The sequence below is a fragment of the Salvelinus alpinus genome, chromosome 17 (assembly GCF_045679555.1).
Source record: "Salvelinus alpinus chromosome 17, SLU_Salpinus.1, whole genome shotgun sequence".
In the NCBI taxonomy this organism is placed as follows: domain Eukaryota; kingdom Metazoa; phylum Chordata; class Actinopteri; order Salmoniformes; family Salmonidae; genus Salvelinus; species Salvelinus alpinus.
The window spans coordinates 12,153,345-12,174,355 of NC_092102.1; the positions used below are offsets into that span (position 1 = coordinate 12,153,345).

Consider the following 21,011-nt stretch of genomic DNA (forward strand, 5'->3'; position numbering starts at 1 on the left):
AGTTAGCTTGTTTACTCATGGTTCTGTTCTCTCCTGTTTTCCGGAGCTGTGTTTTGCTCCTTCATCCTTGAAATTAAAATCACAAACATCGCCCCCAATCGTGTTATTTTCCTGAATTATGAACTGAGGGGAAACAACTGTTTTTATTTGTTAAGATTTGTTGACCACAACATTGGGATCATGCCCTTGAGAAGGTGATGACCTTTTCCTATTTTTATGGGTTATACCAATGAAAGGAGAGAAAGAGCAAACAATCCTACAAAGTGGGGGGCTTTGGGGTTGGAGCTCCAGTTCAGTCATGGCCTCCAGAGGATATAGGTCAGGTCTCTCCCTCTCTCACACTCTCTGTCTCCCTTTCTCTCTCTCTCTTTCTCTGTCTCTCTCTCACTCTGTCTCTGTATCTGTGTCTCTCTCTCTATCTCGCCCTCTCTCTCTTTCTTGCTCTCTCTTTTGTGTGTGTGTGTGTGTGTGTGTGTGTGTGTGTGTGTGTGTGTGTGTGTGTGTGTGTGTGTGTGTGTGTGTGTGTGTGTGTGTGTGTGTGTGTGTGTGTGTGTGTGTGTGTGTGTGTGTGTGTGTGTGTGTGTGTGTGTGTGTGTCTAGGTATACAACTCTGATGTCATGCATAATTGTGCTCTAAAATAATCACCTTTTAGACTGTACAAACAACATTTAAATGTCTATTCATGAAGTAAATGCATTCATCCATTAAATTACAATAACACATTTACACAAATCCAATGGTGCAAAAGTGAACACAGGTTTGTGTATGTATATATACACTATATATCCCCGCCAACATGTGTGGAAGTAGGCAAAAGGCGAGGGCCTAATCCATTAAAGAGGATGAGACAGCCCAATGCAACAAAAGCCCTCTAAGCTGTCTAATAAGTGCATTAGATATAGGGGGCAGAGGGGAGAGCCAGGAGGGGCTGTGTTGTGTTTTTTTTCTCAACTAGAGGTTTTAGTACTGTATTTGACACTGTTTGTTGGGAGTGGGACCTCTTGACAGCAATCCAGCAAAGATCCTCTTCTGTGTAGGCGGAAGTATCTGTCTGCCGGTGAAGTCAAGTGTCCCGCTTCCCCTAATTGCCCCCTAGTTCCCAGAATAATTCCTCCTGTCTTAACTCCGAAGCTTGGAGAAAAACCTCAACACCGCAGCCTGGCCTGGCCACTACAGGTTTAAGTTCCTGTTGGGACTGGAGTGATGGGGGACCAGGCTTGTCTATTACCACACCAACCCCCTTTAAGGGCTGGCGTTGCGCTGGACAATGCATTTATGGACAGTAAACATGTCCCCAGTATCCAGCACTAAGCTTTATTGTCCTGTCTGCCTTTATTCTATACACAATATGCCAATATTCTATTTACATCCAACCAACATGGTAGATCTTTCTTTACATGTAGGGCGTACATATAGAATAGATTAGAGTAATCCTGTCTAGAGAGAAGATTACCATTTCAAATGTACTAAGTCCATCATGCAATTGCTATGTTATTTCTTATGTAATCAATAAGCTAATGTGCAGGGATCTGTAAGTAGGCTATTGAAACAACATGTCCCTTAACCAGTCCAAAACAATTTATTTAGTGGGAGAAAGAACGACCAGTGTGAGACTTTTACTCCCATGTTATTCGGTAATCACCCATGTGTAATCTTGTGCTCCCTGAAGATACCATTAGCTGGTTAACTAATCAGGAGAGATCTAATCTGTATGGGAAATATAGACCGGCCACTGTGGAGCCTGCCTTATACTCTTTCATTATACTTTTGGACTATGCCATAGATGTGGCACTGACCTCAAGGAGCAGTCAGGAGGCACTTTAAAATGTACAATGTAAAAACAAATCTAGTTGTTTCAACGGAATATTAGTTTACTCAACTTAGTTTATGCAACTTTTCACCCAAATTTAGCTCCACCATGAGAAAATGTATGCAAAAATTATATTTGGGCACCTTACCAAAAAAAAGGCTGTGGAACTGGTTACCTAATAATAAATTATTTGAAACAGCTACATTTGTGGTTGTATTTTTTTATTTTTTATTGCAGTGTACAAATTGCCCATGACCAGATCTGCTAGATTACATATATTTTATGGAGCACAATCAATTTTAGATACAAACACACATGTTCTTATAATTAAATCGATTTCTATGTGGTATTCCCTATAATTGCATAAAACTTTCCAACAGTCTCTATTGCGTTTTAGCTGCAGGATGATGAGAGGGCAGTAATTTAATTGCAGTAGCTACGTTTCCATCCAATTGGCAACAGATTCTAGAATCCGCATAAAGAATATGAGCATTTTCCAACCAGGGGTGTGTTTCTGGCAAATTGACTTGTTGCAGATAAATAATCAGGTGCTGACCAGTTGCACCCTCTACAACCACTGTGATTATTATTTGACCCTGCCTGTCATCAATGGCCTTAATGGCCATGTACTCATATATATAATATAATATATAATAATATATAATAAAATCTCCACCCGGCACAGCCAGAAGAGGACTGGCCACCCCTCAGAGCCTGGTTCCTCTCTAGGTTTCTACCTAGGTTCCTGCCATTCTAAGGAGTTTTTCCTAGCCACCATTAAACTGGGTTTCTGTATAAGCACTTTGTGACATGTGCTGATGTAAAAAGGGCTTTATACATCAATGTGATTGATTGATAGAGTACGTGATGACCTAGTGTACACAACATTTACTTCATTTAAGTGTTTATGTACCTAATAAAAATCTAAAGTTCAATATATTTCCATGCATTTTCAACTCAACCAATAGTTTTTTCACAAAAACTGTTGCATTAAATAGTAATTGTGTCTACTCTGGTCTTGGCACGTGCGCTATAGCCAACGGCTCGCAGATACAGTACCCGTAGGCTGTGCAGGTAGGCTAGTCTACGTGATGAAATTATTATGGATAAGAGCGAGAATATTTTTATTTGTCAAACGGCAGTCAACCATCGATCATCATGTCATCAGAATAATGTATTGGAAAGGAGCATCAAGATCACCGTGCACTTTCACCACCTTGTGAAGTTCATCATCATCATTTATTTAATATGTAGCCTAATAAACTGCATGGTTTCACGAGTCGTAGTGGGAGGAACACACACCATATCATCGCGTGACTCCAACTTTACTTTGATACAATGGTTATTAAATCAATATTTGCGAGAAATGGCGGTGGAAACGCTTTATGCGCAAATATGCATTTAAAAACAATTGTATCGAAGTAAACTTAAACTTGAATTAATTTTACCCACACAAAAAGGTCCCACCTGTCGAACAAACTAATTATCTGTCGGCATTTATATTATTGTACCGAAACTTCCTGTTTCCATCATAGCTGTCGTGTTATTTTTATATATATACCGTATGACTTTACTAGCATAAAAACTGTTGATGTGAACGTGGTCAGAGTCTGTCTGTAGAGAGTTTATTGACGACAAATTTGGAGCCCAGCCTCCAAGCGTTGTCAACCAATAGTAAGAGCAGAGCAGACGAGCCTTCATAAACCAACTGCCAACCCCTTATTTTACTTATAAGCCACACAGCACCAATCATGTAACTGTGTACTACTACCACAGTAGATCGTAGCTCCAGCTCTACCGCTCTGCATTGCGATGAGAAGCTCCTCTCAAGGGGTTATCCACAACCCTATTGACTATTGACGTCATCTCGTCACCGGAGAAGTGATCTCTTACTAAGACTTGGTGAAAGGACAAAAATTCTCTCGATACATAAAGGTAAGTGCATAATTGATGCCTTAAATAGTGTTTAACATGGGAAGTGATGGTAGAAAACGCATTGGTGCGTGCGTCCTCTGGTGCGCTCCCTCGGCCATCGCTGCACTGGACATTACAACATGTTTATGTCGAGAGGACGCATGGTGCTCCATGCTTTCTGCCTATGGGGCGCACACAGTAGGGGGAAACTGCTACGTCGAATGTACAGGCTTATGCTGAGTATGTAGACATACTGTGCGCTGTATAGTGTAAGGACATATTTTTCACCGTGGATATGCGCATCAAAATGGCACTACTTTGGATAGGCTATATTTTAGATGCATAGGTTATTGCATTCAACTAGAAAAAAGTTTCTCACAGAAAGGGAATGAGGGAGACTGTCACATGTTATCAATGTGGTTAGGCCTACAATGTACATCTCTTTAACATTGCCTACACCATAGTTGTCTAGTTGTTACCATTTTATCTGCTACGTATTTTTAAATAATGTTTTTGGTTTATTCAAATAGGCTACTAGTATGACAGAAGTTAATTGCACCCAGCCCAATCCATTCAAAGTATTGGTTGTAGCCAAGTCAACGCTGTCAACGTTTTTATGATGTGCAGGTTATTATCGGTCAAATCACTGAAGGCTCTAGGCCTACGGAAGGGGGCGCTCAACTAGTTTTAAGCATCCACATTTAGTACAGTGTAATACAGTTACGTTTTAATAATGATTAAAGCCAATGGCAGAGAATCATTGCCAACAAAAGCTCTTAGATTTTACAGACAAGTTTTCTTACATTTGCCCAAGGAACATACCAAGCGGATATTACTTGGAAGATAAAATACACCATGTAAATCCTCACTTATCATATATAATAATCTTATTGAATGAATAGTGGAAATATAAGTTGCCCATCACTTGATGATAAAATGCACTGAAATGTGTGGTTTAAGCAAGCCTATTATTTGAAGCCGACAAGTTAAGTTGACAGCAGCTGTTGGCTGCCCTGTAGTAACTTATGGGAATTAGACTAGGCCTACTATTACACTAGGCTAGTATTGCAATGATACACAGGTAACTGCCAAAAATAATGGAAACACTTGAGTAAATGAGGGATACAAATTATATTGAAAGCAGGTGCTTCCACACAAGTGTGGTCCCTGACTTAATTATGCAATTAACATCCCATCATGCTTGGGTTCATCTATGAAAATGCTGGGAAGGCTATTATTTGGGCCATTATTTTGGCTACCATGGCTATTCCCCCATCCACAGAGCACGAGTGGTCACTGAATGGTTTGTTGAGCATTGAAACTATGTAAACCATATGCTATGGCTGTCTCAGTCACAAGATCTCAACCCAATTAAACACTTATTGGAGATTCTGGAGCGGCGCCAAGACAGAGTTTTCCACCACCATGCCAAGGTGCATTGAAGCTGTTCTGGCTCATGGTGGCCCAATGCTAAGACACTTTATGTTGGTGTTTCCTTTATTTTGTCAGTTACCTGTATATCTAGAAGAAAAGCTTTGACAATTGTGGTAGTCATCTATTTTCGACCTTGGTTTACGACCACATGTGAAAGTGAAGTGGAAACATACTCTTTAAATGGGAACGGCTATAAGGACACTCCTGACATGCAAAACAACTCATAAAAAAATAATAATAATAAAGTTCAGTGGCATTGCTCCATGCCCAAGCGGAGGTTTAATAAGAACTCATTAACCCCCAGCAGGCCAGCTGATATTTACTGTCTAAACCAGTTGTTCACAGCTCCTCAAGTACCCCCATCAACACACATGCTTGTTTTAGCCCTGGACAAACTCACCAGATTCAGATCATTGAGGGCTTGATGATTAGCTGACAAGTTGAATCAGGTGTGCTTGTCTTGGGCTACAACAAAAATGTGTGCTGTTAGGGGTACTGGAGGACTGGAGTTGGGAAAAGCTGTTCTAAACCCCCAGGCAGGCTCGTGCAAGAGGGAGTGTTATAGAAGTGCTATATAACTATCCTTATGACTCTTGAGTTATTGTTGTTAGCGGAGGATAACATGATCTCTCTTTCTTGTAATTTTCTCCATTGCCATGCCATTTTGCACACATGATGGACATCTATTCCTCTGTTCTAGGGAGAAGAGGAGAAACTGAATCATACACTTATAACTAGTATAAACCAGAGGGGAGCTAGCAGAGCTGTGACTGGCTCAGGTCAGGAATGGTGGATCACTTGCCGATGGGCGAGGAGACCTTCATGTATTACGCCAACTCTCCGGCAGACCATCACGCATCGGACATGGTGACAGACACGGGTGTCTACCAGGCGCTGTCCTCCCCGTTCTCAGAGGATGACCTGAGTGACTCGTCCAGCGCTCGCTCCTGCTCCAGCCCTGAGTCCCAGGTCCTAGGTTCCAGCTACGGCAGCAGCAGCAGCAGTGGAGAGAGCCAGGACGGTCTCCTGGACTTCCTGCTCTCCCAGGCCACACTGAGACGTGTAGTTACTCCCTCTCTATCCCCCTCAGTACCACCCATCCTCCCCATGGGTCTAGCATGGGAGTCAAAGAGGGACCGCCTGTCTCCACCAACTAAAGAGGAGTGCTTTGAATTCCCTGAGTTCCCAGCGGACCTGGATGATCACATAGGGCTGCTGTTTCAGCCCACCCTGGAGGAGATAGAGGAGTTCCTGGAGGAGAATATGGAGGTGGTGGCGTTGAAGAATGAGGCTTGCGAGGGTGGGATGTTGGATGTAAACAGTCAGGTGACAGGGTCAGTGCCTGGGCTAGCGCACTCAGACCAAACAGTACCTGTTGCCGGTGCTACTGACCTCACCACAGAGACCAAACACACACCAACATCCCCGATAACAGACTCCAACGTTTGTAGTGGGATTAAACAGGAAGACAGTGCTGGGACACCAGCATCAGTAGAGGGGTTCGGTGTGCCGTCTGTCATCCTGCAGATTCAACCAATCCAGATTAAGCAAGAGCCAATCCCAGGTGCGATACCAACACCAGTATCACAGCAGACCACCCAGCCCACCTCAGACATCAAAATCGCCCAGCTCCTGGTCAACATCCAGGGCCAGACTTTTGCCCTGGTGCCCCAGCTGATGTCCCCAGCTAATCTCAATGGCACATCTTCCAAATTTGTGCGCATCGCACCCGTACCCATAGCCGCCAAGCCCCTGGGTCCCGGGGAGGGTGGGCTTGCAGGTGGCCAGGCTGCAGGGATCCTGGTGGGAGGACAGAAGTTCCAGAAGAGCTCGGTAGCAGACCTTATAAAAATGCATAAGTGCACTTTCCCTGGATGTGCCAAGATGTACACTAAGAGCAGTCACCTGAAGGCCCACCTGAGGAGGCACACGGGGGAGAAGCCCTTTGCCTGCACCTGGCCTGGCTGTGGATGGAGGTGAGTGGGTTCAAGCACGTTATAGGTTGGGTTAGAGTCAGACTTCACAGGTGGAGCTCATAGGTATACCCTGTGTGGGGTTATTCATGTGACTATATGCACTGTGTGTTCAAAGTGAAGTCCAGGAGTGACAGTTAGTGCAGCAGGGTTGATGTTCAGCTATCAATTGTGATGGTCCATCCAGGAATGACAGTTTAGGGACACCAGTCCATGTTTTAGTTGCAGAGGCAACAGAGTATGCAACCATCTCTGTTGACTGTGGTTGTATTATCTGAGATGAGTCAATTCTTCACAGAAGTTAACATGGTTATCAACTTCCTTTGCTGGCTGATTACCAGAGAGAAATATGATTCCATTCAAAGTCAATCCCTGCAGCTGTTTTGCAAAACACAGAGCTGAATTTTCCGAGAAAATATCATTAAGATTTACGCCATTTTGATTGGATATGATGAAGAACTAAAATGATTAGTTTCCCTCATATAAAATCCATATATAATTTGTTCTCTTCTCATGCTCTGTCGTTGTCTCCATATCGGTGTGTTTTCTTCTATTGCAGAGTTTGAGATTAGATTAAGGCCTTTGAAGTGCGGGCAGACTTTGCTCCCTCTACAGTAGCTGTCTCTCTGTTTGCTCTCTATCTGCACTCTGTTGCACACTTGCAGAATCAAGATATAAAAGTTTTGGTAGCAAGCAGCACTTTGACTGACTTTCTGGCATACTAATTAGATTATAATCCATAACCTAATATTCGCCAAAGGAGTTTTAAGCACGTTTCTTTGTTTCCACTCACTCAGCAAGCATAAAGCATGCATTTGTCCCATATTATTCGCAGTTTAGTGTTTTTCGTCATGAATCTTGTTCTGGAGGCAGCTCTGCAGAGTGGTCACTAGCTGGCACAGCCACAAAGTTATCAAATTAGATTTTAAACCAAACCTTAACCCTAACCGTAACCACCCTGCTAACCCTAATGCGTAACCTTAAATTAAGACCAAAACACCCATTTTTGTTTTCATGAATTTTCACAATATAGCCAATTTTGACATGGCAGCTAGCCTAACTAAGAGGAAATCACTCAGGACCACCAGGACAAGACTCATGACAATAAACATCAACCTGCATATCATTCATTCACCAGCCAGATATGTAATCCCACAAATAGGAAATCCAACATCCAGTTAATTCTTCAACAGCCAAAGTTCAACCTATTGTATGGACCATGAACTTGCAGCCCTTTGGTCTTAAATCCATCTCCCTAACCTCTTCACCTGACACAGTTGCACAACTAAACACTAAACAATAGCTGGTTCTCCAGTCTGATAAGATTGACAGTGCTCAGCAGTCTGCCCTGGGACAGGACTGCCCTGGGCCTGTTGTATCCACACACCTCCCACAGGGCACAGTGTGGCCTTCAGAGGCTGCTCTCTGTCTGAGGGAACCGTCCTCCTTACGCCGTCCTGGTCAGGAAATGGAAGGGAGCTTGGGAAATATGCCCCTCCAGCCATCTGCAATTTGAGTGACTTGTGTTGAAATGAAAGAAAGTGTTTTTGACATTCCTCTGATTCTCTTCATGTCCATAAAACCAAATGACACATGTACTATAAAGCTGTGGATCCTTTTTGCATTTTATCACACACAAAATATATACTGTACATGCATGCAGGCAAGCATAGACAGGCACAAACACATTTAAGCTGTTGTACTCACACTTTCACGTCGGTACAGAGTTGCAGGGGAACATTGGTATGGGGTTACTAGTGGACAGTGTGTTTGAACCCAAACCGTTTATTGTGAAAACACCATGACGCTCTGAAAAAAGGGTTTGTCTTGTTTTTGTACCCGGTTCAACTTACAGTAAAAAGTTAAAAAAAAAATAAGATATGAATATAGTGTTCCTTAGTGTCCATTCTTCAAATTTTGAACTAAAGTGCTTTGGGGTTGCTGCGTACGGGATTCTGTAATTGTAGCTTAATGAAGGTCCCAAGAGCTGGATAGTTGTGTGCAATTGGAACTTCTTATGTAGTTGGCTGAAGTTGTTATCGTTTAGCAAAATTGAGGAGCCTTCATACGCATGCACTGAGTTACAGTAACACTGTCCCTCCCTGTGGACTTACATGAGTTACAGTAACACTGTCCCTCCCTGTGGACTTACATGAGTTACAGTAACACTGTCCCTCCCTGTGGACTTACATGAGTTACAGTAACACTGTCCCTCCCTGTGGACTTACATGAGTTACAGTAACACTGTCCCTCCCTGTGGACTTACATGAGTTACAGTAACACTGTCCCTCCCTGTGGACTTACATGAGTTACAGTAACACTGTCCCTCCCTGTGGACTTACATGAGTTACAGTAACACTGTCCCTCCCTGTGGACTTACATGAGTTACAGTAACACTGTCCCTCCCTGTGGACTTACATGAGTTACAGTAACCCTGTCCCTCCCTGTGGACTTACATGAGTTACAGTAACACTGTCCCTCCCTGTGGACTTACATGAGTCACTGTAAAACTGTTCCTCCCTGTGGACTTACATGAGTCACTGTAAAACTGTTCCTCCCTGTGGACTTACATGAGTCACTGTAAAACTGTTCCTCCCTGTGGACTTACATGAGTCACTGTAAAACTGTTCCTCCCTGTGGACTTACATGAGTCACTGTAAAACTGTTCCTCCCTGTGGACTTACATGAGTCACTGTAAAACTGTTCCTCCCTGTGGACTTACATGAGTTACAGTAACACTGTCCCTCCCTGTGGACTTACATGAGTTACAGTAACCCTGTCCCTCCCTGTGGACTTACATGAGTTACAGTAACACTGTCCCTCCCTGTGGACTTACATGAGTTACAGTAACACTGTTCCTCCCTGTGGACTTACATGAGTCACTGTAAAACTGTTCCTCCCTGTGGACTTACATGAGTCACTGTAAAACTGTTCCTCCCTGTGGACTTACATGAGTCACTGTAAAACTGTTCCTCCCTGTGGACTTACATGAGTCACTGTAAAACTGTTCCTCCCTGTGGACTTACATGAGTCACTGTAAAACTGTTCCTCCCTGTGGACTTACATGAGTCACTGTAAAACTGTCCCTCCCTGTGGACTTACATGAGTCACTGTAAAACTGTTCCTCCCTGTGGACTTACATGAGTCACTGTAAAACTGTTCCTCCCTGTGGACTTACATGAGTCACTGTAAAACTGTTCCTCCCTGTGGACTTACATGAGTCACTGTAAAACTGTTCCTCCCTGTGGACTTACATGAGTCACTGTAAAACTGTTCCTCCCTGTGGACTTACATGAGTTACAGTAACACTGTTCCTCCCTGTGGACTTACATGAGTTACAGTAACACTGTCCCTCCCTGTGGACTTACATGAGTTACAGTAACACTGTCCCTCCCCGTGGACTTACATGAGTCACTGTAACAAATCAAATCAAGTTTTATTTGTCACATGTTACAAGCCCTTAACCAACAATGCAGTTTTAAGAAAATACCTAAAAAAAGTAAGAGATAAGAATAACAAATTATTAAAGATGCAAATAGTCTGGGTAGCCATTTGATTAGCTGTTCAGGAGTCTTATGGCTTGGGGGTAGAAGTTATTTAGGAACATCTTTGAGCTAGACTTGGCGCTCCGTTATCGCTTGCCGTCCGTGCGGTAGCAGAGAGAACAGTCTATGACAAGGGTGGCTGGAGTAACACTGTCCCTCACTGTGGACTGGAATCTGTGTTCATTCATGAGTGTGTTTGTACATTATGTTTACAGGAAAGAGTTTAGGACACATTTACTGGTAGTTCTTGTAATTCACCACAGTAAGTCCCCTCCTTTTGGCCTTTGCCAGCTCTTATCAGTAATTACTGTATGCTACAGGGCTGAGATCAGGGACAAGCTCGAACAGAGCCAGAGTGTAGCCTAACTGAGCTGTGGAGGTGATGGGAATCATGGCTCCCCTCCCCATGCCTGGGTGTCCCACCCTGCCCCACAGGAGCTCCACAAGCAGCCTTACTGTCATAAGCCCAACCTCCATCACCTCCAAACCACTGCTTATATAACATAGTTTCATATAGCAGTTACAGTACCAGTCAAAAGTTTGGACACACCTACTCATTCCAGGGTTTTTCTTTATTTTTACAATTTTCTCCATTGTAGAATAATAGTGAAGACATCAAAACTATGAAATAACACATATGGAATCATATAGTAACCAAAAAGTGTTAAACAAACCAAAATGTATTTTATATTGGAGATTCTTCAAAGTAGCCACCGTTTGCCTTGATGACAGCTTTGCACACTCTTAGCGTACTCTAAAACAGCATCATGTGGTAGTCACCTGGAATGCATTTCAGTTAACAGGTGTGCCTTATTAAAAGTGAATTTGTGGAATTTCTTTCCTTCTTATGCATTTGAGACAATCAGTTGTGATTTTACAAGGTAGGGTTGGTATACAGAAGAAAGCCCTATTTGGTAAAAGACCAAGTCCGTATTATGTCAAGAACAGCTCAAATAAGCAAAGAGAAACGACAGTCCATCATTACTTTAAGACATGAAGGTCAGTCAATACGGAAAACTTCAAGAACTTTTAAAGTTTCTTCAAGTGCAGTCGCATAAACCATCAAGCGCTATGATGAAACTGTCTCTCAAGAGGACCTCCACAGGAATGGAATACCCAGAGTTACCTCTGCTGCAGAGAATAAGTTCATTAGAGTTACCAGCCTCAGAAATTGCAGCCCAAATAAATGCTTCACAGAGTTCAAGTAAAAGACACATCTCAACATCAACTATTCAGAGGAGACTGGGTGAATCAGGCCTTCATAGTCGAATTGCTGCAAAGAAACCACTACTAAAGGACACCAATAAGAAGAAAATACTTGCTTGGGCCTAGAAAGATGAGCAATGGACATTAGACCGGTGGAAATCTGTCCTTTGGTCTGATGAGTCCAAATTTGAGATTTTTGGTTCCAACCGCCGTGTCTTTGTGAGACGCAGAGTAGGTGAACAGATGATCTCCGCATGTGGTTTTCCCACCGTGAAGCATGGAGGAGGAGGTGTGATGGTGTGGGCGTGCTTTGCTGGTGACACTGTCAGTGATGTATTTAGAATTCAAGGCACATTTAATGTGCATGGCTACCACAGCATTCTGCAGCGATACACCATCCCATCTGGTTTGCGCTTAGTGGGACTATCATTTGTTTATCAACAGGACAATGACCCAACACACCTCCAGGCTGTGTAAGAGCTATTTGACCAAGAAGGAGAGTGATGGAGTGCTGCATCAGATGGGCTGGCCTCCACAATCACCAGACCTCAACCCAATTGAGATGGTTTGGGATGAGTTGGACCGCAGAGTGAAGGAGAAGCAGCCAACAAGTGCTCAGCATATGTGGGAACTCCTTTAAGACTGTTGGAAAAGCATTCCAGGTGAAGCTGGTTGAGAGAATGCCAAGAGTTTGCAAAGCTGTCATCAAGGCAAAGGGTGGCTACTTTGAAGAATCTAAAAAATATTTTGATTTGTTTGACACTTTAGTAAAAAATAATAATAATAACCTTGAATGAGTCGGTGTGTTCAAACTATTGACTTGTATATAAAATAGCCTTACAGTTTCCTACAGGGAAATACTTCATATCAAAATCCAGGAAGAGATAGTTTGTTGGGTCCCTTTTTTGGCCCCTTCAGTTACAGTCCTAAAGGTAAGGCTTATTATCTTAGAGGACAAGGTGAGGCTGAGTTTCGGTCAAAGACAACTGAATGAACTGTCTGAATCATGTCTCAACATGAAGGAGTTATAGAACAATATCAGCTTTGGGGTATAGAGGGTATTGACGCATAACGTATAGTACATAAGTAATATAATAGTATTACAATGAGGTTTCCTAATGTAAGAAAAATGTACCTCACGGTCTTCATGCCCAGAACCACTTATCTAGTTTACATATAGTGGCATACAGTATTTGTTTTAGACTTACTTCTGCCCATACAGGCCCATACAGGCGATCCTCTGTTGCTAATGTAGCCTAGTCATACGTAACCATTTTACTACCATGTTATATACAGTATGTGTAGCACCTACTATTCCATGTGTGTATGTAGCCATATTACCACGTATCTTGCAGGGATCCTTTTATTTAATCTCAATAGCACAGTTGCAACATGGTTCATGGTCAATGTCAATGGAATGAATGTCTAGGAATTACTTAAAATCTCTTTAATCAGTATGTTACCATTGGGAATTAACACCTTCCTGGGAAAAGGGCATGCTCGCGATGTGTTAGGAAATCAATCCCCTGTTCCAGATTAAACAGCCTCAACGCACGCACACACACACACACACACACACAGAGAGAGAGAGAGTCTGTCATGAGTAATGAGTTAACCCTTTACCCAGGGATTAGAGTGAAGACCAAAAACAGATCTGTTTGACTTTTCTGTGAAGATGTGTTAAACCCAAATATGGGTAGAGCTATAATATGGGTAAAACTCTTTTTTTGAAGAGTGTTGGAAAGATCCTTTATCCTGTGTTGTGTTCTGGTGTAGTCAGACAGAGAGAGGGGGCTTTTTTTTTATCTTGGGGTGTTATGGCAAGCAGTTGCACTGATATAGGACTCATGTCTTTTGTGCTCTTGGTCTGTCTGTCTCTCAGGTTCTCGAGGTCAGACGAACTCTCCAGACACCGGCGCTCCCATTCTGGAGTGAAGCCTTACCAGTGCCCTGTTTGCGAGAAGAAGTTTGCCCGCAGCGATCACCTGTCCAAACACATCAAAGTCCACCGCTTTCCACGAAGCAGCAGGACTGTGCGCTCCGCAAACTGACCCTGCTGACCCCCCCCCCCCCCCCCCCCCCCATATCCTGCTAGACTGAGGCCACGCCAGGGGACACAGAGAGACAAGGAGAGGATATTTGTGTGAGAGAGAGAGTTGGAGGAATGAATGTGGGAGAGGGCATGTAGCAGAGGGGACAGTGGGACTGAACGTTCAAACAACGGTTAAGAGAGAGAGTGTTTGAATGTTTTGTTTGTTTATGTGTGTGTGTTTGTGCAAGATTGTGTGACGCACGTTGGTGGTCCTGTGATAATTTATTGGGTGATACAAAACAAAAACTCTTACTTGACATGACATCTTCACAGGTGTATTACGTCTTGTAAATAGCTTTTCTTTCATTTTGGGGGTCTTGTCAAATTTTAAAGATAACATTTGAGAATCGAAAAGAAGTTTTGTTATGCAAAGTATTTTTACACTGAGGTTTGAATTAATTGTTGTTGATGTACCTGCCTATAATTAATGCATCAACATTCCTTCTTCTCATCGCCAAGGGAGTTTTAAACTTTTACTACGTAGTTCTTTAAACCAAAACATTTATATTAATACTCAAATGTTCATGTTGAACTACTGATCATTATCAGGATCATGCCATTATAAGCTACTGGCAAAATGTGGAGGATGCTGTCTCCTATTTTCATTACAGGAGCACTATGATGACTCGTGCCAGGTAAAAGGCATGTGGATCAGCTAACAGCTAACAGTGAACAGCCAACTGCCGTACAACGAGGTGCAACAAAAAGGAAATGCGCACATTGTTTTATGGTGCGTTGTTTATATGTGAACCGACTGGCCTTTTGATCAGTACTGAATAAATGTATGTTTTCTTTTTGTATATTTGTATACGTTAGCTGGAGGAGATGTTATTTTTTATTTAGTTGAATGTGTGTTATGTCCGTGACTCTTGAAGCTCATGCTATTTGAATATCATAATGTCATCCACGTGTCTGGCCTTGTAACAATGCAGTGCCTTTGGAAAGTATTCAGACCCCCTGATCTTTTTCCACATTTTGTTACATTACAGCCTTATTCTAAAATTGATTAAATAAATAAAAATCCTCAGCAATCTACACACACACAATACCCCATAATGGCGAAGCGAAAACAGGTTTTTAGACATTTTTGCAAATGTAGAAATACAGAAATACCTTATTTACTTAAGTATTCTGACCCTTTGCTATGAGACTCACAATTGAGCTCAGGTGCATCCTGTTTCCATTGATCATCCTTGAAATTATTCTACAACTTGATTAGAGTCCACCTGTGGTAAATTCAATTGATTGGACATGATTTTGAAAGGCACACACTTGTCTATATAAGGTCCCACAGTTGACAGTGAACGTCAGAGCAAAAACCAAGCCATGAGGTCGAAGGAATTGTCCGTAGAGCTCCGAGACAGGATTGTGTCGAGGCACAGATCTGGGGAAGGATACCCCAACATTTCTGCAGCATTGAAGGTCCCCAAGAACAGAGTGGCCTTCATCATTCTTATATGGAAGAAGTTTGGAGCCACCAAGACTCTTCCTAGAGCTGGCCACCTGGCCAAACTGAGCAATCAGGGGAGAAGGGCCTTGGTCAGGGAGGTGACCAAGAACATGATATTCACTCTGATAAAGCTCTAGAGTTCCTCTGTGGGGATGGGAGAACCTTCCAGAAGGACAACCATCTCTGCAGCACTCTACCAATCAGGCCTTTATGAGAGGCCAGATGGATGCCACTCCTCAGTAAAAGGCACATGACAGCCCACTAGGAGTTTGCCAAAAGGCACCTAAAGACTCTCAGACCATGAGAAACCAGGTTCTCTGGTCTGATGAAACCAAGATTGAACTCTTTGGCATGAAAGTCAAGCGTCACGTCTGGAGGAAACCTGGCACCATCACTACGGTGAAGCATGGTTGTGGCAGAATCATGCTGTGGGGGTGTTTTTCAGTTTCAGGGACTGGGAGACTAGTCAGGATCAAGGCAAAGATGAACAGCGCAAAGTACAGAGATCCTTGATGAAAACCTGCTCCAGAGCGCTCAGGACCTCAGACTGGGGGCTAAGGTTTACTTTCCAACAGGACAGCGACCCTAAGCACACAGCCAAAACAACACAGGAGTGGCTTTGGGACAAGTCTCTGAATGTCCTTGAGTGGCCCAGCTAGAGCCTGGACTTGAACCTGATTGAACATATCTGGAGAGACCTGTAAATACCTGTGCAGCAATGCTCCCAATCCGGCCTGACAGAGCTTGATAGAATCTGCAGAGAAGAATGGGAGAACCTCCCCAAAGACAGGTATGCCATTCTTGTAGCATCATACAAGAACACTCGAGGCTGTAATCGCTGCCAAAGGTGCTTTAACAAAGTACTGAGTAAAGGGTCTGAATACTTATGTAAATGTAATATTTCAGTTTTTAAATGTTTTATTAACATGGTTTTGCTTTGTCATTATGGGGTATTGTGTGTAGATTGAGGGGGAAAATATTTTTATCCTTTTTCGAATAACGTAACAAAATGTGGAAAAAGTCAAGGGGTCTGAATACTTTCCGAAGGCACCATATGTCCTTTGGGGCCAATATCTCAACTGAGTACAGAGGATCTGTTTGAACATAATTCTAGCACTTAGTTGGTGGCTGTACAAAATCTCCAAAGCACATGAGCATTGAATGTCTGCCATCTTCTATACTGTACACGAATATGAGCATGTCAATCAGAACATATGTGTGTATGTCAGTGTCAGTGACACTCGATCAATGTACAGTTCCATACAATGCTGGTGTAGGAGCAATGAAGGACCCAATCCATGAAATCAATGTCAGTGTAATCAATGTTTTCAGTAAAACAGTTGAACTATGTTTTTTAGGGATTCTAGCTTCACTAGCCTGAGTTCACTGTCTCCTCAATATCAACACAATGGTCTGCCTCGTGTCATCAACACCTGGTACTGGAACAAACCTATAGCCTTCCAACAGTGACTTCTACTTCAAATTGATAGCAGTGCTAAGTAAGCCAAGGCTCCTGAGGGATTGAATGTGGTGGATAAGAACTGGAATTGCATGGTGCTATTTATGAGTTACTTTACTCTTGAACACGTGACAGGAAATGGTCATAGAAATCTCTCCAATGCACGTGGCCGTAGTCACCCTCCTTGCCTGCAGCTGACACGTGATTGGCTTAGGTAGGGGGGGGGGGGGACGAAAAACCATTATAAACACAGTATTTGTGTTTTCTTTTCCCTCTGCAAAAACTGCACTGTCTATGATGGCATGTTTTTTATGTATTATCAACTTCTGAACCTACGAGGTATAGGGAGAACAGTATGCTTATAGGGATGCATTCCTCCCATTCAATTTGAAAGGCTTTTTTTTTTAAACGGTGTTATTTTAACCCATGAATGTATGTATATACTGTCGCTAGATATGCATCTAAAAGAAACAGAAATATTATTCTTATCATTTCTGGGATTGTGTACATTTCTAGTGCAAAACATGTAAAGAAGTGTACATAATGACAATTAATGATATATTATATAGATATCATATATTTTTCTTTGTTCTACGTTAAGATGCATTTACAAATAAACCAAACCCAAAACATAAAGTAGTTATGCTTTTTCCCATATTTGGCCTAGTTAGAGCTTTGTTGTCCAAAAATAATCCGTGGTCATTGATGCAAGGTCCGTTGTTGTCATTCCATTTTTGCATGACTCCCTGCTTTCTATCACTGTGACGCCTACTCTTTATCTGTAGCATTCATCATAATCTGCTATTACACTACCAACAGGGGGAAAACAGTCAAACAACACAAGGGTACAGTGATATGCTTTTATTACCCTTTATGGCCATGTGTCTCTCCAGTGGACCGTTTGGTTTCTCAAATAAGCTTTTGTTTTCAGGTTTGTTTGATACCCTTGCTTCCGAGTGAGTTGGTTGGAAAAACATTTTTGTAAAGCTAAACAAGAAACTTTATTAAGCTGGAAAACTCGAGGAATGCCAGAATAAGATGTACACCATATGGCAAGCATTCATGGAGCACTCACTCGTTTTCTCCCACTCTCTCATGCTCTCTCTCCTTGTCCCTATGTGCATTTAACTACTTCTTTAATGGGAGGCTGGATGGGTCTCACTGCAGGCATGTTTGCCAGCCACACATTTGCTGAGTCATTCTGTATAAACAGAGAGAGCACGCCTGACTATATGATGCTGTTATTTATGTAGCCCACATTGATTTATGAGCCGCTATGGTTTAGAGGCATTCTGGGATGCAGGAGGACTTAATTCAAGACATCTGTTTGGGGGCCATTCTGATTTCAGGCCTAGTATCTTCAGCCCTGTTCCTGTCTTCAGGCTATACAAAGGAAGTGTTGTCATTCTGCTTGATGTTCAGACACCACTGTGTTGATCTGAGGCGTAGGAGACCTCTGGGTGCCTTTTGCATCCTTTGATATTTTATGTAGAAATTATGCACCAATATTGAATTTTAAAAGCATGTTATATTAAACGAAGTGACCTTTAATATAGACCACATGGAGAATTCAATAAATCTGTCCCTCCGTCTACCCTGTGTCACTTCTTGGAATGTTTTAACCCACTTAATCCCAACATTTCTCCCAAATTTCACCATCATTGTAAATCCCAAATTATTTTGTTGCTTTAACAAAGTCATTTCTGAAGATTAGTATTTATTCCATGTGATTAGGGATTCATTTACATCTGTACTTCATTATAAGGTAAACCCTGTTATGTGAACTGAAATCAAATTTTAATATGGTGAAACTATTCCTTCTAAAAAAAAAAAAATTATATATATTTTTTTTACATCTAATAAATCATAGAGTGAGCAGGTGAGCTGGTTCTACTCTTTATGGCAATTTTCTGGTGTTTTGTGGGGAAAAACTGAGCAGGTTGAGCATAACACGTCAACACTGTTATCCATAGAAATATTTTTACAATTTCTTGTTTTTTTGTGAAGCTTGCATTCGAATGCCAATCCCTGTTGTACACAACAAGCTTCCATTCCCCCTGTCACAAGGGGATTCATGGCTGTTTAAGAAGAAATCGTCAACTCTGTTACGGTCAACCCTGTTACGGTCAACCCTGTTACGGTCAACTCTGTTACGGTCAACCCTGTTACGGTCAACCCTGTTACGGTCAACTCTGGTACGGTCAACCCTGTTACGGTCAAACCTGTTACGGTCAACCATGTTACGGTCAACCCTGTTACGGTCAACCACGTTACGGTCAACCCTGTTACGGTCAACTATGTTACGGTCAACTCTGTTACGGTCAACCATGTTACGGTCAACCCTGTTACGGTCAACCATGTTACGGTCAACCCTGTTACGGTCAACTCTGTTACGGTCAACCCTGTTAATTTATTTGGCAGTTAATGGGCACTTAGTAATTTTTTATTTAACCTCTTGAGATGGGAAAACATGTTTTTTTTTTTTTATTGTATTAAGTTGAAAGTATGCTCTTTATTACATATTTCAAAAGGCACCTAATTGGTGGAATGACCCCTCTACATCAACGGCATGATTTGAATAGCAATATACACAGCTGTTGCTTCTCTCATATAATTAGTACTAATTTTAGTGTATCAGATGCTTCATGCCCAGTCTGAAACGTATCAGTATAATGCTGTTACAGATGGATGCTTCATTGAAACACTGTATTTATTTGACTAACCACACAATTAAACTGCTGCGAGTGAAATAGATATGGAGGTCACATAATATATTCCAGTGCTGGGTTTAGATTTGGACTGTGGTGGCGTGCTAATGAGCCACAAGGCAACCTGTGCACGAGAGTGTGATAAATCAGGCAGCATATCACCTTGGCTTTCCAAAGTCAACTGCTGTCTGATTAATGAGTCTTTATTTTAGGAGGATTGGATGGTGTAGGAGCAGGGTCCCATCTGCAGTGGAATTCAGGTAGGCTAGGTCATTTATAAATAACTGTTACCAAGTATAATGGTGCACGTGTGTTTATTATAGTGTGTGTGTGCCTTTGTGTTTAAGAGAGGAGACAGACACAGAGAGGGACAGAGATGAGGGCTCTTAGAGGGCCTCTTTAGCTGCGGGGCTAAAGCAGAGAGCAATATTGAACCCTTTTCATAAATAGAAACCTGAATAGTATGATCTTTTTAAAAATTTAAATAGCTCTTCCACTGGGCACAAATGTCAGTACAATGTCTACTTTTGAGTTCAATTTGGTTGAGCTGTTAACTAATGTGAATTCAAAGTGAAATCAACAAAACATTTCACCATGACATTGGATTTAGGTTAAAAGTTGGGTGAAAAAAAGGCAAAATGCCCATATGTTAACTTTTTGCAAATCCAATATGTTTTCCACATCAATTCAACGTCATCACATAGTTTTTTTTATAGTTGAAGGGACATGGAAACAACGTTGATTAACCACAGTTACGATTCATTACTTTCCGTTTCAATTAGGATTTTTGTTAATGTCAAGACACATTGGTTAAATGTGGGAAAGAAAGGTAAAGAGGACATTTAGTGGTAAAATGCCCTCTGTCCCAACTGACCAGAATACACCATACATAAATGTTACGATGAATAGGAGGAAAAGAATAATGGTGGTAAAGATTGTGTAAAAAAAAAACTATTACGGGCTAAATTGAGTTCCTTGGTAATCCCAAACCATCTGGAGCTCTGCCCAACCCTCCTCAACTAAAGGACTGTACAGGAGCCCCCCGCCCCTGATATTCAGTGTGCTTAGGAACATGCTGTCCATGGTGTCAGGTGGATTCCTGGAAAGAGAGAGAGGGCATAACATACAGCTGATAGCACACGACACCCCTCTGATATGGGGAGCTATTCCGGCCGGTACTGTAGTTATGCTTACTCTTAAGAGTGTAGTAATGTCTAGTAGTTATAGAAAGAGATGAGGCATCATCCTCCAGTATTCATTTATCGAAGACTCGGAAATAGAGAGTTATATCTCAGCCACAGCGATTGTATTACATCACTCATTGGGCTCCCGAGTGGCGCAGCGGTCTAAGGCACTGCATCTTAGTCACTACAGACCCCAGCCGTGATTGGGAGTCCCTTAGGGCGGTGCACAATTGGC

General features: G+C 42.2%; 1 protein-coding gene across 1 annotated transcript; it reads left to right on the top strand.

Moving 5' to 3' along the window:
• Positions 1-3,555: 3,555 nt before the first annotated feature.
• On the top strand, positions 3,556-18,476 carry LOC139542131 (Krueppel-like factor 15). The gene is made up of 3 exons (XM_071347200.1): positions 3,556-3,746; positions 5,860-7,135; positions 13,766-18,476. The coding sequence occupies exons 2-3, from the start codon at positions 5,946-5,948 to the stop codon at positions 13,932-13,934; spliced, it is 1,359 nt and encodes a 452-aa protein (XP_071203301.1). The 5' UTR covers positions 3,556-3,746; positions 5,860-5,945; the 3' UTR covers positions 13,935-18,476.
• The last annotated feature ends 2,535 nt before the right edge of the window (positions 18,477-21,011 follow it).

Excerpts from the sequence above, each read along its gene's own strand:
- LOC139542131 (XM_071347200.1), top strand. The coding sequence starts at position 5,946 with ATGGTGGATCACTTGCCGATGGGCGAGGAGACCTTCATGTATTACGCC. Across the intron at positions 7,136-13,765 it reads TGGCCTGGCTGTGGATGGAG|GTTCTCGAGGTCAGACGAAC; the intron begins GTGAGTGGGTTC and ends TCTGTCTCTCAG.